At 43.6% G+C, this 19,496-nt stretch overlaps 1 protein-coding gene across 2 annotated transcripts in view; it reads right to left on the reverse strand.

Annotated features, from left to right (window-relative positions):
* TEX10 (testis expressed 10) overlaps nt 1-19,496 on the reverse strand; it is a 55,034-nt gene that overhangs the window by 24,230 nt on the left and 11,308 nt on the right. For both annotated transcript variants that reach the window (XM_053262837.1, XM_053262838.1), the window contains exons 5-9: nt 12,163-12,275; nt 10,809-11,047; nt 8,342-8,477; nt 5,434-5,609; nt 4,527-4,704 (exon numbers count right to left, since the gene is read on the reverse strand). In XM_053262837.1, coding sequence (XP_053118812.1) covers nt 4,527-4,704; nt 5,434-5,609; nt 8,342-8,477; nt 10,809-11,047; nt 12,163-12,275 — 842 coding nt within the window. The remainder of the gene's footprint in view (nt 1-4,526; nt 4,705-5,433; nt 5,610-8,341; nt 8,478-10,808; nt 11,048-12,162; nt 12,276-19,496) is intronic.

The raw sequence follows: 19,496 nt of genomic DNA on the forward strand, positions 1-19,496 counted from the left end.
TGTTCTTAAAATTGGAACTTCGGTATGGTGTCCCTCAGGGCTCCATATCGTCTTCGATGTTGTTTAACATCTACATGAAACTGCTGGGAGAGATCATCAGCAGATTTGGTGCAGGGTGTTTTCAGTATGCTGATGACACCCAAATCTTTTTCTCCAAATCAACATCATCAGAAAAAGGCATAACCTCCCTAAATGCCTGCCTGGAAACGGAAAATGGCTGGATGAAAGATAATAGATTCTTATCTGAATCCAGATAAGAAAGAGGTACTTACTGTGTGGGGTTGGAACTCAGGAAATGATTTTGATCTGCCAGTTCTGGAGGGAGTCATACTTGCCCAGAAGGAACAGGGTGCTTCTCTACCTGGTGTCTCAGGTTGAGGCAGTGGCAAGAGGTGCCTTTTATCAGCTTCAGTGATATACCATCTAAATCATTTTTTTGAGATAAATGACCTCAGAACAGTAGTACATCTGCTGGTCACATCCAGACTCGATTACTGCAATGCGCTCTATGTGGGGCAGCCTTTCTACATAGTCAGGAAACTGCAGTTGGTCGAAAATGCGGCAGCCAGGTTGGTCTTTGGGTCATCTCAGAGAGACCATATCGCTCCTATCTTAAAAGATCTACACTGGTTGCTGATAAGTTTCTGGGCAAAATACAAGGCTTTGGTTATAACCTATTAAGCCCTAAACGGCTTGGGCCCTGGGTATTTAAGAGAACGCCTTCTTCGCTATGAACCACACTGCCCATTGAGATCAGCAGGAGAGGTTCGTCTGCAGTTGCCACTGGCTCATCTGGTGGCTACTCGGAGACAGGCTTTCTCCATTCCTGTCCTGAGGCTTTGGAACATGCTCCCTGCTGAAATAAGAGCCTCCTCATCCCTTACAACTTTTAAAGAGGCAGTCAGGACACATTTTTTCTCCCAGGCTTTCAACTGGATACTGTTTTAATAGTTTGATTTTTAATTTTTAACATTGTTTTAAGTTTTAAATTGTAATGCTTTAACTTTTTTACTTGTTTTTATTGTTTTGTTGTAAACTGCCCAGAGACTTGCACTATACAAATATGTTACATAAATAAATAAGCTGACACTGCCTTCAGATACAACTATTTTCACCAACAAAGTTTCATGAGAATTCAAAAAGGATCCAGCAATGTGATCACTACCAAAACATCCCAAGAATTGTCGCTGTAAACCCACACTAGGAATCATAAGGATAGCATAAGTGAAGCACAGGTCTAACAGCGGTGAGCTGCAATTCACCATGTTTGGCAACTATATGTGAACAAGTGACACATGTAGCATACTCCAAAACCTATTTAAAGAGGTACCTACAAAGCTGGTCTTCAGAATTAAACCATTATACCACAACACTTTGATAGTTAAGTTTCCCTAAATAGATATATTAAATATTTTACATTACAGGTCTTAAGACTAAGCCCCTCACCCGGCTGAGTTGAATTCTGAATAAGTACTTTGTAGAGAAAGGTAAAAATCATTTTGAAAAATAGTAGCATCAAACCAGAAGAATCAATTATGCTACTATGTAGAGTCTGTTTAGATTGTCCGGAAAGACTGAAGTAGTCAAAGATTAGATTTGATATGCAACAAGTGCACCTTCATCCCCAAACACAATCTATTTACACAGAAGAAACAGTGCCATCTACTGACAATATTAACCTCCAAAGACTAAACCGGATCTGGAAACATGTGCTTAAACCAGAACATCTAGCAGTGATAAAAATGGTTTGTTCAATTGTACATAAACTAGTGCCATGTTTTGGACTGGACCACTGTAAGCTGAGCTCTGTTTTACAAAGAGGAGTTGCCACCACTCCTCTGATACCATCTTTTGCAACCCCTAGTTCTTTGGGACCAAACAATTCTTTATTCCATATGTAATGGGCACAGCAGATCTCACCAGTGGCCTCTTTATTCTGGTAACCTACACAATCATTACCAAATGCTACAGAAGACAACAACAACAACAACGACTGGCAGTCACTAGGCCCCTCCTTAAAAAGCCCTCCTTGGACCCAGATGACTTATATAACTTTCAACCAGTTTCAAACCTCCCCTTCTTGGGCAAGGTGTTGGAGAGTATTATGGCATCTCAGCTCCAGGCAGCCCTGGATGAATTCGATTACTTAGCTCCTTTCCAGTCTGGCTTCTGACCTAGATTTGGGACTGAAACTGCCTTGGTCATCCTTGGTGGATGACCTACGCTGGGAGATAGACAGAGCGAGTGTGACTGTTGATCCTCCTGGAGCTGCTTTCGATACCAACAACCATGGTATCCTTCTGGGACGTCTCTCTGGGTTGGGACTTGGGGGCACGGTTATACGGTAGTTCTGCTCCTACCTGGAGGAAACTACTCAGAAGGTGGTGCTGGGGCATGTCTGCTCCAACCCTTGGCCTTTGGCCTATGGGGTACCACAAGGATCTATTCTGTCCCCCATGCTGTTTAACTTTTACATGAAACCTCTGGGAGAGATCATCCATAGGTGTGGGCTGCAGTGTCATCAATATGCTGATGACACCCAGTTTTACCTATCTTTTAAGTCAGTAGACACCATGGAGGCAGTGGATGCTCTAAATTGGGGCTTGGGGGCTGTTCTGGACTGGATGGGGGCAAACAAGCTGAAACTTAATCCAGATAAGATGGAAGTGCTTTGGATTGGTAGAACTGATCATCCAAGTAATGAGGTAAATCTGGTCTTGGATCGGGTCACACGCCCTCTCAATGACAAAGTCCGCAGCTTAGGGATGCTTCTGGACCCGATATTGTCCTTGGAAGCGCAGGTGGCGGCGGTGTGCACAAGTGCCTTTTACCAACTACAGCTGGTATGCCAGCTGCAACCCTACTTGGGAGTAGTCGGACCTGACCTTAGTCACTCATGCATTAATAACGTCCAGATTGGACTACTGCAATGCGCTCTACATGGGGCTGCCCTTGAAAACTGTCAGGAAGCTTCAGCTGGTCCAGAATGCTGCTGCAAGGATGCTCGTGGGGGCAAGTCGTTTCATTAGTATCACACCCATACTGCAGCAGTTACTGGTCCGCTTCCAGGCTAGATTCAAGGTGCTGGTCTTGACCTTTAAAGCTACATGGCCTGTGGCTGGGGTACCTGTCAGACCACGTTCGCCCATATGAATCTGCCAGGGCCCTCCACTCATCGTCTCAGGCCCTGCTCATAGCCCCGACACTAACAGAGATCCTGTTGGTGGGGACTAGAAACAGGGCCTTTTGGGTTGTGGCCCCTCGGCTTTGGAACGCGCCCCTGAAGAGCTTCGCCATGCTCCCTCCCTCAGTGTTTTGGTTTTTTAAAAACTTAAACACACACCTTTTTAAGGAGGCTTTTTAATGCTCCATTTTTTGTTTTATCTGGTAGGTTCTTCAGCTTTTTTTAATTTTCAGTTTTTAGGTTTTAAAATAACTTTTAATTTAAACCTAATTAATGAGTGTGTTTTTAACCTGACTTAACTTGTTTAATTTGGTTAAATTTTATTTCTTTTATTGTGTCTTGTATCTATTTTATTGTTATGAGCCACCCTGAGCAGTAGTGCACTGGAGGAGCAGGGTACAAATATTTTAAATAAATCAATAAACAACATTAACCCAAGCTGGTGAAGATGCTGGCTTATGCATACCAGCCATTTTCTCCCACAGTGGAGGCTGGTTAGCTCTATGAGGAACAGCACTAGCATGGAAATTTTGGAGGCCCTCCTTTTATTATTCACAACATGCACATGTGCACTGTGGGTGGTGCTAGGGTTCTAGCTGACTGAGGGGCAGGTGGCATGCTTTGACCTAGTGCTTGTATGGCAGTCAGCATTGGTACATACTAAACAATATGTCTGAAACCATGCAACTTCTGCAAACCCACAAGATCTCCATGGCAGGAAGAGCTCCTGTAATCATGACTAGGCAGCAATAGCATTCAAACATAGTCACCACTGTAGCTACTGATCTTCTTTCCCTTCTGCTGTGAGCAACAGCAGCAGCAGCACGTCTTCTTTTTCTCTTTACTTCTCCTTGGGAGACATGTCAGAAGGTGAGGGGAACTAGGAGCTCTCTCCAATCTTTCCTGTCCTTTGTCCCCTCTCAACATCCTCCCCAAACTACCTTGGCTCTCACCAATCAGCCCCATGCCCATCTTTCCTCCTTATTTAATAAAGTGTGTGTCCCCATCCACCTCTCTCTCCCCTTTAATACATTCCACTCTCATCTGCCTTTCCTGGCCTTCCACCCCCTCAAACACCATTTCCCCACCCTCCATTGTTCCACATCCCATTTTCTTCACTTCCCTGGACTCTGCCCACCCTCTCCCCAAGTATAGACACAGTATTGAGGATGGGTGGGTATGTTCACAACACATTGTTTTCCAGGCTTCATTGCTAATCCCCCCCCCCCCAAAGATATGCAATGTCGTAACATATTTCTCATTAAAACATGCCACCTAATTTAAGATCACTTAATTAATGTCAGCATCACTTATGAAAATCAGAATTGGATGTATCTCTTACCTCATATGCAATATCCCAACGAGAGTAGCAGATAACTTCACAGACAGTTTTCCCATAATGCAGCAGCGACTCAGAGAAGAAAGCAGATTGCCTGGCAAATGTGGCAAAAAGTAAACAAGCTGGACTAAACGTTGCTGTGATTCAGCTGGCAGAAGAGCCACAGCGCCATCTAGTGGATCTAAAATAGAACAAAGTACAAAAAGCTAAAGTTGTCTGAAAGCACTATCAGACAAAGAGATTTTTCCATAGTACTACATAAGGTAAGAACTAAATATTCCAGTTAGCAGAATTGTTCATATTACTCTAAACTCCTGTAAATGAAAAAAAAACATTTGTTAAAATGTAGGAAGCTAGAGAAACCGTCAGAGTAGAACAGAATGCTTTCTTCATTAAAGCGTAGGAATCATCGATTCCAATTTTTGTTTAGAGTATCCCAAGTATATCTGCTATGCAGAGCTCACACAAGAGCATCTAAAAATGGAGAAACAAAGGAGATGAGGAAAGTTCTAGCTTATTCCTTTGCAGCCACCCAATCCTTCAACCAAACTATATCCTCCAAAGTTCTTATTTGCCAGACACTCCAGATATTTTTCCTTAATGAAATTCAAATAGGCTGTAAGCTTGTGAAATGGATTATTTTTTAAACAAGTGTGAGAAGGCAGACAATCTGAACTGCATTTTGCAACATGTAGGTAGCCTTTTTTCTATACCTCATTCTGTGTTACAAAACTAATTTGGCAGAGGGATTTCTCACTTTCCAAGACACCACATCTTCAGAAATGGCTCATTAGTCCAAGGTAGTCTTCTGTTGAGAGCATAAACATATATACTGAATTGTCTAGACCTACTCAGAAATCAAAAGCTCTTTCTGCCATATTTCTAATATAAACTTCCAGAGAGGAGTTACCATAAATCCGCGGAGCAGCAGCTTGCAAACTCTGCAGCATTTCTTTGTTTGCCCGAGATGCTGCAGAATAAATTGTACCAATCAGCTGGTCTGAAAGCTCAGGGTTTCTCAAGCCAAGTAGAACAAGCTGTTGAGGTAGACCAGCCAGCCAACGAGTCAATACTTTACTTCTGCTTCTGGAGCACGGGGTGGGGTGGGGTGGGGGGCAAGGAAAACAAAACACACATATACTCAGCACACTTTTCCAAATATGCCAGTCTAGAGCACACCATTCCATAAAAGGTTCTCAAAGGTTCAACATCATCAGTGAAAACATTATATATAGTGAAATGGCTTGCAGTTTGCAAGCATGTCTTCTGTACCACAAAGTCTGGCCTTTGTGTTTAAAAGTACCCAAGTAAACTGCCAAACGTTTGTTCAGACCCTAACCCATGCTTTCCAATGGGAGAGTTTCCCCATATTTTCTGGAAATCAAATGAATTTTTCCAGCATTTTCTTTTTGTGGTGGTGGTGGTCTTGGCGAGGTTTACAACCTGCCTGTAAAAATGGCATGTTTCTCTCTTTCGTGGTTTGTTCTGGGAGTTTCATGTGAGTGAGAGACCTAAGCACCTTTATAGATATGATTAAGAGCCATCAAGTCAGTGTCAACTCTTAGCAACCACATATATTCTCTCCAGGATGATCTGTCTTCAACTTGGCCTTTAAGGTCTCTCAGTGGTGCATTCATTCATTCGAGTCCATCCACCTTGCTGCTGGCCATCCTCCTCCTCTTTTTCCTTCAACTTTCCCCAGCATTATGGACTTCTCAAGGGAGCTGGGTTTTTGCATCATGTGCCTAAAGTATGATCGTTTGAGCCTGGTCATTTGTGCCTCGAGTGGACTTCCAAAAGGCTTTTGACAAAGTTCCTCATCAACGACTTCTGAGCAAACTTAGCAATCATGGGGTAAGGGGACAAGTACAAGTGTGGATTGCTAACTGGTCTAAGGACTGGAAACAGAGGGTAGGTATAAATGGAGAGTTTTCACAATCAAGGGAAATAAGAAGTCGGGTCCCCCAGGGATCTGTACTGGGAATGGTGCTTCTTAATTTTTTCATAAATGATCTAGAATTTGGAGTAAGCAGTGAGGTGGCCAAATTTGCAGATGACACCAAACTATTTAGAGTAGTGAAATCCAAATCAGATTGTGAGGAGCTCCAAAACGAACTCTCCAAACTGGGCGAGTGGGTGACAAAATGGCAAATGAAGTTCAATGCCGGCAAGTGTAAAGTGATGCACACTGGGACGAAAAACCCCAGCTTCACATATACGTTGATGAGATCTGAGCTGTCAGTGACTGACCAGGAGAGGGATCTTCAGGTAGTGGTAGACAGCTACCTGTGCGATAGCTGTGGAAAAGGCCAATTCCATGCTAGGGATCATTAGGAAGGCGATTGAAAATACAACTGCTAATATTATAATGCCCTTATACAAAACTATGGTGCAGCCACACCTGATGTACTGCATACAGTTCTGGTCACCACATCTAAAGGAGGAGATTGTAGAACTGGAAAAGGTGCAGAGGAGGGCAACCAAGATGATCAGGAGCCTGGAGCACCTTCCTTGTGAGGCAAGGCTACAAATACCTGGGGGTTTTTAGTGTAGAAAAAAGATTACTCAGGGGAGACATGATACGTGTCTATAAACTCATGCATGGTGTGGAAAGAGTAGATAAAGAAATTTCTCTCACATAACATTAGAACCAGGGGTCATCCCATGAAATTTAGGACCAACCAAGGATGCACTTTTTAATCCAATGCATAATCAATTGGTGGACTTCTCTGTCACGAGATGTGGTGACAGCCAACAACCTAGATGGCTTTAGATAAATTCATGGAAGACAGTTCTATCAACGGCTTACTAGTCTGAGGACTATAAGGCCACCTCCAGCCTCCAAGGCAGGATGTCTCTGAATATCAGCTGCAGGTGAGTAACAAGAGAGAGGGCATGCCCTGAGGTCCGGCCTGTGGGCTTCCCAGCAGCATCTAGTGGGCCACTGTGTGAAACAGGATGCTGGACTAGATGGGATCCATTTGTTTGTTTTCCTGGCTGTCTGTGGTATCCTCAAATGTCTTCTTCAGCACCAAAGTTCAAAAGCATCAATCATTTTTCTATCTTACTCTTTCAAAATCCAACTTTCGCATCCATAGAGTGTCCTGGGAAATCCATTGTCCGAACAATTCTAATCATAGTAGGTATAGACACGTCACAGCATCTAAATATCCTTTCCAAGGCCTTTATTGCAAGCTTACCAAGAGGTAGTCTGCAGCGTATTTTTTGATTGCTGGATCCTTTACTGTTGATGGTCAATCCTACAAGGCTCAACCATTTAGGATCGACCTTTATAGATATACTGTAAATGACGACTGAATCCTGGAGTAAGTAGACAACATGACATGTGCTGTTCAAAAGAAAGGGAATTCTTGCTTCAAGGAAGGGAAGAGGAATGACTAATCCTCCTCGACTAAAAATCTGTATGTTCTCTTATCTTCCTTCAATGCAGTATTAGTAATGATATGTCTTTTCTGTCTTGTTGGGCAAGTAATACTTTGCATTTGAGAATGAAGTACTCCTACCTTTCCCCCCACTTTCTCTACTTTTGAACATGTATCGTCTTCTACCCACATTTTGGCCCAGCTAAGTTCACAACAAATACATTATCAATATTTTATATACATATGTACACAAAATCCTAATTCTAATGGAATGGTTGTGTCTACCACTAGCCAGTCACGATTAGCTGCCAAAACCCCTATTTGCTCTAATCTGGTTAGCACCCAACTTAACATCTATTGGGGATCTGACCTTTTCTTAATACAGATGAGATTTTGGAAAAGCCAACAGAAAGTTGAAATTAAGTAATATTTTACCTGTTTGTGTGAGTATTCAACTCTTCCTTTTGATAAACTCTGCTGAAAAATTTCAAAAGTAATGTGCGTACAGTGAAAGGAAGGTTTCTTTGCTGGTAAAGTGTGTAAACTGCTTTCATTAGAGTCTCTGTTGTCACTGGAGGAGAAAATATCAAAGCAGAGATTGTACCTCTTCTGTGCTCTATGGCATCAAACCACTTCATGTAAATCACAACGGAGAGATAGAAATGATGCTCTATCATCACTCTGGCAAGTCTGACATCACAACACACTGCGATGTCTGACATCACAATGTTTGGGAGATATGGAAATAAGCTTTTTTTAAAGTGGAAATCTAGGGTACCACCAAGATACATGTATTATTTACTTATGAAAGCAAGACCCTCTCCACAATCTAAGCCATCTTCCTACATGCCACTGCATATCCTCCAAAACAGTTCTTCCCCTGCCATCCCAAAGGCTATCATGACCTATTCTAAACTCCCCCCCACAATTGACTGTAAATGTTGGCACATTGCAAATTCAGCCATTTGCAATACTCCACCCCCAATACATCACTTCCCTCCACACCTGTTAAGGGCTGTAGGCAGGGAGAGAAAAGGCTGGTGCTGTGGCATGAAGAGTCAGTCACTGATATGTCAGTTCATTTGCCCTTCTTAAGTCATTTGCTTTCTAGCTCTCAGTATGGCTCAATAGCGTGTGGAGTATTGATTAAAGGGTGATGCAGCGACTTCAAAGGGCCTGGAAAGGCCCACAGGCCTGATGTTTGACAACCCTGGACTAAAAAATATTGTCAAGACGGACAAAACCGCCTCCCTTCAGCCTCAGATGCCCTGAAATGATACAGGTACAGAAATAGTTCATCTTTCAAGAAGAGAGAATATTATGTCAATTGTAAACTAATTACGCATATTTGACACAACTACCACACTTTTTGTGAACTGGGTATGGGTACACATTCCCAAGTACTAAAAGCAGCACAAGCAGCAGCCCTAAAAACCACGAGCATAGCTCAACCTAACAAGAACAGGCAGTATCACACCTGTCCTGAACCATATTAATTGTAAACTGCCCAGAGATACAAGTTTTGGGTAGTATAGAAATAAAATATTTTTTCAATAAAATAAATATTAGCTTGTAATATTATTCTATCAAGAATATTTATCTATTCTTTTCTCATTAAAAAATTCTCATAATGGCTGATTGCAAGCATATACTAAGAGCAGGGCCTTCTCGGTGGTGACATCAACTCAGTGGAATACTGTCCCCACGGAAGTCCTATTGGCCCTTTTTGGAGTCTTGATAAAACGTGGCTCTTCAGTCATACTTTCAGAGGAGATTGAAACTGGTGCCTGGGGGTTAATTTTTGTAGTTATGTTCACATTTTTGTAGGGAGCAGAACAGAGCTGTTAATTAGTATGTGCTTTTAAATGTTTTGCTTTGTAGTGTTGATTTATCACTGTGTTTTTACATTTATGAGCTGCCTCAGATGTCAAGAAAGGAAGCACACACATTTTAAAGGAAATCAGAATTATCCTTGAAAATTACCATAATCAAAACAATTCTGAAATTCTGCTATAGTCTTCATACAGTTTAAGAAACTGAAGTCCCTCATGTTAAGTCTGCTCCCCTGAAAGACACAAAGCATCAGGCCCTCATTTCTTTGGGGAGAAGTACCTTTTGGAGGATGTTTTGTCACCATAAACAGGAGTTTTGTCACCATAAACAGTTTTGTCACCATAAACAGGAGGGAAGCAGCTTCAGAGTAAAAACTCTTTCCTTTCTGCCCAAATACAAACAACACCCCTTTCTGACTCGAAAGGCTGGACTGAAAGTAAGCAGCACCAAGCTTTTAAGCATGCTGTTCATTCCGAGAGGATTAAATTGCTTGCAATTCTCCTTTTTATCATGGGGAAAAAATTTAAGCACTTCAGAAGATCTCTCTCTAAACATGCCCAGATGTTTAATTGGTCACAGTGTGAAGAATAACCCATCTACCTGCATATACACAGGATCAGTGCAGGAATGAATGCTGCCCAATTTTATCACCACAGGAGATCAAAAGTCCTCTATGCACTCCTCCCTCTCCTTTCGGTTTCAGAGCCAACCATGAATACCATATGTACCCCACAGCGGTCTTTTGATAACTAGTTTTTTCTTTAACCAGAGTTACCAAACTTGTTTCTTACCATAATTGCAAGCTGTGGCTTGCTGACATAATTCAAATTCATAATTCTCCTTACAAAGCTGGAAGGAGAAGGAGATCCACATATACATCTCCCATGGTTAAAGCATCAGGCAGCATTACATCTGTACTGAACAAAGGTCAATGAAGCAAGCTCCCCTAGACCACTACTGAGTTTTCTTTACATGAACGACAAAAGCAAATAGTCTAGCAAAACACAACATGCAATATACCACATTTAGGCACACACATACATGTGTAAATCTATACAATGGATCTTACCTTTGTTTATTTGTATCTGCAAGAGTCTCCAAGTCACTCTGAGCAATCGGTTCAGTTGCTTACAGTTTAATTTATAACCATCCTGAAGCGTCTCTATCACAAACTTTCTAATCAAATCTAGCCAATGAGAATCCATTTGCAATGTTGAAGCACTTGCTAGTGAAACCATGATCTCGCATAAGGTTAAGTTCAACAAGAGATGATCAATATTGTTTGAAGTGGTCACGCAATACTTGTTGCTAAATTAAAAACGGAGAAGTGTTTTACAAAAACTGACATAGAACATGCATACTTTGTCATCACTTCATAGTAGAAAAACTCTTTCATTGATGTAAAATACTCCCTCTGAAGGCCCATAACACTACATTTCAAGGGTGGGCATTAGGTCAATTGGGAGCTACTGGTAGCTCCTGGGCTTATCTTAAGTAGCTCTCCAGGCATTTGGGCTTCCTGTAAATCTGATTGGCTGGCTGAGTGAGGGAATATGGCTGCACCATTTTTGAACTGACTGAAGATACATCTACCAACAACTATTAATTATGATCACTAAATGGTACATCCATATTCAGAGGCTGAATCTCTTTAAATTAATACTTTATTATGGTCTTCCCCGCACCCCCATCAAGTTCTCTCTCTAATTTGTTTCATCAGTGTGCAGAATGGGTTTTGTTCTGGGCAGCAGTATCAAAGCAGTGTGCACACACAGGCATTCCAAGTGGAGCCTTCCTGATTCCCAACCCGAGTAGGATCTAAAATTAACTGAGCCGACATAAAAAACTTCTGAGCATGTGCAGGCCTTAAACGGGAACACTGCCCTCACCCACCTACCCCGTCATCAATCTTTGATTATCAAGTGCTGGGGCCAAACAAGGGAGGGCCATTTTCATGTCTCAGATTGGTTGGCCATTATTGGAAACACAGTGCCTCTTAGATTCTTAAATATAACAAATTTGGGTAATTTATTCAAGTTCTGCTCTGTTAGGGATACTGCAGAGTGTCCCGCATGAACAGGTGGTTGGACTAGATGACCCCCTGCCAAGGTCCCTTCCAACTCTAAAATTTTATGATTCTTGGTACCAGAAGGATGTTTTAGAAGGTCCATAGCATAAATCAGCTCCAACCGCGGGGAGTTTATAATGCACTAGGAAGGATGCCTCCCCCCAAATGTGTTCCTCGCAGTACATCAGTTTGAACTCCCCACTTTAATGCTGACTCACAAGTCAGCATGGCACACTGGCCACTCATGTCCTGCAGCACCATCACTGTCAGGTTGGGAAACAGCGATCTACTCATTTCTAATTACATAATATTATTCACTTATTTTTATACGTCTTTTTAACCATCTCATTCATACCTTTTCAAGGAATCTTTCTTTCTGTGCTTGATTGCTTCTTGGAAAGAGTAAGGAAAATGACTCATGAAATGGTGCTTGAAATCTATCAGGTAATTTGCTCGAAGCCAAGTTTCCTATTGAAAAAATGCAGCACAGATCAAATCAATCAAGTAAACCAAGGTAATACTTCTCTAAACAAATCTTGCTAGTAGCTTCCTAAAAAAGCAGATCTTAGCTCTTTCATAAACTGCTCCAGCTTAAAAGGTTGTGTAAGGTGCAAATATATTTTCTCCTTCACTCATGCACATCAGGAACAAGCCAAGACCATAAATGGTTATATCCAAATTCAACCCAGAGTCCCCAATCCAAGTTACTTTAGCCTGAATTGTAACAGGCAGACGATGCTGCTCTGCAGACCAGACAGAAGCAGAATGTTTGGCTAATCCAGAGATTTCATGCTACCTGACAACTACAGGGGCCAATGCTGCATACCACTACTGAACCTGAAGTAGTTCAGGTTCAGACCTGGTCATCTACAGCCCCAACATCAGCCCTTGAGGTTTTCAGTTCAAATACTAGAATAGAGTCTCTCTCCTACCAGACAGAACATTTTGGAAATATCAGCACTTTCCAAGCATCTGGTATGTGTTACAACTGCATACATAAGGCATTAAAGTTGACAAAACTCAAGTCCTGAAGTGTCAGATTTTTTAAGAAGTAAAGTATGTCAAGTAAACACTGCTTTCATCATAACCCAATTTTGTGCAAACAAGCCTAACCAGATTTCACTATAGCCTTCACTACTTCTGGTCACATCTAAAAAAGGACATTGTAGAACTGGAAAAGATGCAGAAGAGGACAACCAAGATGATCAGGAGCCTAGAGCACCTTCCTTATGAGGTAAGGCTACAACACCTGGGGCTTTTTAGTTTAGAAAAAAAGACAACTGTGGGGAGACATGATAGAAGTCTATAAAATCATGCATGGTGTGGAGAAAGTGTATAGAGAGAAATTCTCCTCCCTCTCACATAACACTAGAACCAGGGGTCATCCCATGAAATTTATTGCCAGAAAATTTAGGACCAACAAACTGAAGTACTTTTTCACACAACGCATAATCAACTTGTGGAATTCTCTGCCACAAGATGTGGTGACAGCCAACAACCTGGATGGCTTTAAGAGGGGTTTGAATGACTTCATGTAGAAGAGGTCTATCATCGGCTACTAGAGGGCTAGAGGCCATCTCCTGCCTGAAAGGCAGGATGCCTCTAAGTACTAGTTGCAGGGGAGTAACAGCAGGAGAGAAAGCATGCCCTCAACTCTTGCTTGTGGCTTCCAGTGGCATCTGGTGGGCCAGTGTGAAACAGGATGCCGGACTAGATGGGCCTTGGGCGTGATCCAGCAGGGCTGTTCTTATGTTGTAACTTAGAAAGCTATTAAATATTACAGCTTACAGCAAAGGTAGCTAGAAAGTTTGGAATGAGATCATTTTAAATTGAAATAGAGATAGTCTATAGCACAAGAGATGGCATTTATCAAATAATATTTTTCAGTTTTCAAATAATGGAAAACTAGACTAGCTACTAGATTATTTGTCGACTTCTTCATTCTGTAGTCCCATAAGTTCAAGAATACATAATAAATTCATCACTGAACTGAAAAGTGAAAAACAGGTTGCTCACCTGTATGATCTGGAAGAGACCTGTCGACTTCCATAAGTATGGGATTTTGCGCATGCACAGGAACCACACAGTAGCAATGCTGCAGCTTGGTGAGGCATCTAAGCACCACCTCCACACCCACAGCATGCTATTTAAAGGTGGGTTGAGTACCATGTTCCTCAGTCCTTGGATGACCACCGTGAAAGACGATCATCCAGACAAGCAGGTGAGTTCATCAGTATCAATGGAGAAAACAAGGATATGCACACAAGCATGCACATACCAGAGCACTACTACAGAGGGATGGTCCAGGAGGATCTTATGGATGTCAACAGATCTCTTCCAGATCGCAAGTTACAGGTGAGCAACCTGTTTATCTGGATCAAGATCCATCGAGATCCATAAGTATGGGTGTTTAGCAAGCTCTCCTTAGAGGAGCGTGCAGTAGTGATTATTGCAACACCCGTTTCAGAACGCCTCTCCCAAAGTTCACCTCAGCAGCAGAGCGCACATCTATGACATACTGCTTTATAAAGGGCAACTCTGTGGACCATGTAGCTGCCTTGCAAATGTCCATGAAAGCAACCCCTGAAAAGTGTGCAGTCGATGAAGCGTAAGCCTGAGTGGAGTGGGCCTTGATTGCCTCTGGTGGATTCTTGTTTTGCAACTTGTAGGTGAACAAGATGAGCTTGACCAGCCAGTTCGATAGTCTTTGCCTGGATATGCAGGAGCCTCTGGCAGTGCCTTTGTAGGCTATGAACAAGCTTTTAGAGGATCTGAAGTCCTTTGTTCAAGCTAGGTAGAATAATAGCGCTCTGAGCACATCCAGAGAGTGCATAGTACGTTCTAGAGGGATGGAGGAATCCCTGAAGAACATCGGAAGCACAATGTCCTAATTTAGGTGTAAGGTGGACACTATCTTTGGCAGAAAATTGGGGTCCAAACGCATCAGTACCTTGTCCCAATAAATTCTTGTATAGGGAGAATCTATCCTTAAGGCCATTAGCTAACTCACATGGCTCGCGGTGGTAATGCCGAGTAAGAAAGCTGTCTTTAAGGTCATAAGTCTGATGGATGCAGCAGCCATCGGTTCAAATGGAGCTTGAGTTAATGAAGAGAGCACCAACGATATGCTCCAGAGCTCCAGTGGGGCATGAATACGAGGGTAAACGTTCGTAAGTCCCTTTAGGAAGGCTTTACTTTCTGGGAGAGAGAAGTGAGTCTTGCCATGACATCCGGGGTGTTTTGATGAGAGTGCGGCCAAATGGACTTTCAGGGACACATTAGCCAAACCTCATGTCTTCAACATAGTTAGAGGAGAACATCTTGGACAGTTGCATGTTTTGGCTGAAAACCATGTACCCTGGCATAGGTCTTGAACCTGAGCCATTTCTCCATGTAATTATGCCTAGTAGAGGCCTTCCTCTGGTTAAGCAAGGTATGCTTCAGAACCCGATTTGCCAAGCAGTCAGACGGAGTGTGAGCACGTCTGGGTGAAGGACAAGTCTGTTGTCCTGGGACAGGAGATCTAGCACTTGAGGCAGATGATGATAATGATTCTCCAACAGTCTGAGTATCTGTAGAAACCATGGTTGTCTGGGCCAACATGGGGTCACCAGATTGCAAGACACTGGAGTGGTCAGGAGACGAGCCACCACTCGACTTATTAGTGGTCGTGGAGGAACATGTAAGGTGTTTCTTGAGACCAATCGAGCTGGAAAGCGTCCTCTAGTGACTATTGGTCATGTCCCACCTGTGAACAGAAGCAGGCACACTTCATGTTTATCGAAGTTGCAAATAGGTCTATGAAAGGGTCTATCCAGTGGTCGAAGAGGGGGGCAGTGTATTCTGTCTTGATCTCCCATTCGTGTTTTGGTGATGCACAAACACGCGGCTGAGATCGTCTGCTAGGACATTCTCCAGGCCCTTGATGTGGATGGCCATTGGGAACACCCAATGTCGGATACACCAGTGCCGTAGTTGTGCACTGAGGGCTCACAAGGTCTGAGATACGGTCCTCCCTTGACGACTGATGTATGCCTGGGCCGTTGTATTGTCCAACTGTACTTGCACAGCTCTGCTTTGTATTAGTGGAAGGAAGGCCTGTAGTGCCTCTAAGACAGCTAGCAGCTCCAGGAAACTGATATGCAATTGGGCTTGGTGTGAAGTCCACTTGCCTTATACCAGATGGTTCTCGCAATGGGCACCCCACCCTTAGAGTGATGCATCCGTCGTCAGCCAGACTGATGGAGATGCCGTCTGGAACAGAACCCCCTCTAGGAGATTCCGGCTGTCTGACCACCACAACAGAGATTGTAGAATTTGTGGTGGTAGTTCCAGACGTTTCCACTGACTGTCTCTGTTGGGACGGAAAACTGACAGAAACCATAGTTGTAGCTTCCACATTTTCAGTCGTGCATAATGTATCACTGAGTTGATACTGAGTTGGCTGAACAGTCGCTGTATCAGCTGAGCTGGCTGTGTAGGATGCTGTTGGAATACTCGCACCAGATCCCTGATGCAGTTGTACCTTTCTTCTGCTAAGTATGCCCTTTGGATTATTGTGTTCAACGCTGCTCCTATATAGTTGATCACATGCACGGACTCCAGGTGGGACTTTTTCCAATTGACTTGGATCCCCAAGTCCTGGGGAAGAGTCCGAACATACTGGATCTGAGAAAGTAACTCTTCTCGGTCCCTGGACATCAGGAGCCAGTCGTCCAAGTATGGATAAATGGCAATACCCGTTGTCCTTAGATGGGAAATCACTACTGCCATACATTTGGTAAAAACCCTTGGGGTGTTAGAAAGTCCGAAGGGTAAGACACTGTATTGGAATACTTGGTGGCCTACAGTGAAATGTAGGTACTTCCTGTGATGTTCTCTTATGTTGATATGAAAGTAGGCATCTTTCAAATCCAGCGTTGCAAGCCACCTCTCTTGGTGGAGAAGCAGTAGGCTCTCTTGCAACGCCATCATACGAGATTTCCTGACATGGATCAGCTTGTTTAAATGGCACAGGTCCATGATGGGACGGATGCCCCCGTCCCACTTTGGGATCTGAAATTAATGTGAGTAAAACCCCTTCTGCCTGCGCACCCACGGCACCGGGGTGATTGCACCCTTCTCCAACAGCTCCACCACCTCTTCCCATAAGGACAGGGACGGCGGAGTCAACTTCATTCCTGTAAAGTGAGGGGTCATTTTGAATTCTATGGCGTATCCTGAGGATATGATCTTCAGGACCCAGTGATCCAGTGTTATGCGATGCCATGCAGGGGCATGGCGTGTCAGCTTGATGGAACTGTGTGGAAACGCTGGGATTGACAGATTTTGTTGATGGAATTCATTTGCCAAGATGTTAAAGCCCCTGCAGACGGGATTGGGGAGAAGTCCAGTGATGGTGTGCGGTCCCGAACCTCAAAAATGCTTTTGCGATTCTGGTTGCTTGTTATGTTTGGACTGTGTGGTCTTGGCCTTTCCCTGGTAAGGTCACTTGTGGTAACTATTATATTGCTTCTTGTAGTCACGGTGACCTTCTTGCATAAAAGGGGATCTCTGTTTGCCATAATAGGAACGGTATCTCAGAGTGTATGTGGAAGTAGAAGCAGCAAAGGTAAATGCTTTCGCTGTGAACTTTGATTTTTTAAGCTGTTCCATGGTGGCATCAGTTGTCTCACTGAAAAAGCTGTTTCTGTCAAAGGCCAAACCTTCAATCTTTCATGTCACTTTGAAGGTTTGTAGACCTCAGCCACGCATGTATCCGCAAAGCAAAAGCAGCAGTCAGAGAGCAGGACTCTGACTCCACAAGATGTTTAGTGATACTTAACTGTTGTCTGGTTAAGTCAGCCAATTTCTCTAGGGTTCGCTGGAACTTCTTTTTAAAATCTTCAGGGACAGGGTGCCCAGGTCCCCCTGAAAGGATTCCCACAGGCCATGGTTGTACTTGCCCGTGCATGCCGAGTAATTCACCACTTTAATAGATAGGCATGGGGTGAGGTATACTTTTCTTCCTAATAAGTCCAATTTTCTCCCCTCTTTGTCAGATGGTGTGGTGTGGCGCCTTCCCGTTTTTGAAGAGGTGGTGCAATCTATTACAAGTGAGGTAGAAGCCGGGTGTTTCAGAAGGTAAGTGTTCTCCTTCTCATGAATACGATATAGGCTCTCTCAACTTTTGGACGTGGGTATAGATGTTTGAAGCACTCCCCAGGCACATTTTGCTGCTCTGGTGATCACAGGAAGAACGAGCAAGGCCACAGGTTGAGTGGCTTGAGATTTGACCATGAAATTATACACTGGTTGTCTATTGTTGACCATTCTGATTGCAAGTCCAAACCCAGTGCTTCTGCCATGGCCCGTACATGCTTATGATATGCTTTCATTTCCTCATTCGGAGAGACATAGGTGGATGGTGGTACATCTGTGGGGGGATGCACTAAGCTGTCTGCAGCCTCTGAATCACACTCAAAATCAGAGGATCCATAGTGTTCCGAAGCAGATCCGGTTAGAGAAGATGAAACACATGTTTGGGTCTCCACAGAGGTGTTTTGTGGGCAAGGCAGAACCCACGTCTGGGTGCTTATTGTCCTGAAGAGTGGAAAGTGGTCTGTGTGGCCTGTGGCATCATAAGTGGAGGAGAGGTTTGTGACGCCTTGGAAACATAAGTAACAGATTCACTCCAGATGGCAGTGTTAGCCAAAGTGGACACTGCCAGAGAAGAAGTAATCGGAGTATATGTTCTTGGAGCAAAAGCCTTCCAGGATTTCTCCATTTGGTAATAATACAGTGCCCTAGGGGAACAGGTACCCATGGCAGCCACCGAGGGAGCGGTATTTAAGACTGGTGTATGCGAAAAGCCACAAGCGTGCCAGGTAGAAGGGCTTTGCAAGTGTTCCGCAGACAAGGTAGATCCTAGGGCTGGTGATGGTGCTGTGCCCAACTGACCTTCAGTACCCGAAGGAAAAAATCTTTGAAGGTAGATGTGGAAGGGTTACTTCAAGAGGAATCTAATATCAAAACAAGAGTGTGTGCAGTGGTCGGGTCCAAGCCAGTATTGCCATTCGCATCCTCTCCATCCTCATCGACATCTAACGTTGGCATTGGTAGCTGACATCGTGGTGAAACTTGTCTCGATGTCAATAACACCAAAGTGTGCAAGGTCGATGTCAAAGGAGCATCTTGTTGAACCTTTGGTCTTGAAGGGGCTGATGACAAGATTGGTGTCGGAGTCAGAGACAGGGAACGTGCCCTCGACATCAATCATGTCAGTATCGAGCGGTTCCGTCGGTATTGGTGCCGAAGGTACAATGTTGAGAGAAACCTCGAGGTTGGTGCTGGTGGAAAATGTTGAAGTGCTGACAGCGACAGAGTGCGTCCCCGCATTAGGTTAATTGTCTTTGACTTCTTCCTTCGAGGCATTGTGGGAGTCTCGGTAGTCCGGCGCTTCACCAACGACTTCGAGGCCCCTAGCATCAAGTCAAATCCTTCACCATGTAGGTGTTGGTGCCTGACTGTCGACAATGCAGGTTTGGGAACTTTCGAGGTTGAAGAATATGTCAACACCCTAGATTTATGCTGGCCCAGCAACAATGTTGATGTTGACGATCTTGGTTTCTGTTGACCCGACGCTGAAGGAGATGTCGATTTCGACATCTTAGATTTTTGTTGACTAGGCAACTATGACGTTGAGGCTGT

The sequence above is a fragment of the Hemicordylus capensis genome, chromosome 6, assembly GCF_027244095.1.
Source record: "Hemicordylus capensis ecotype Gifberg chromosome 6, rHemCap1.1.pri, whole genome shotgun sequence".
Lineage (NCBI taxonomy): Eukaryota > Metazoa > Chordata > Lepidosauria > Squamata > Cordylidae > Hemicordylus > Hemicordylus capensis.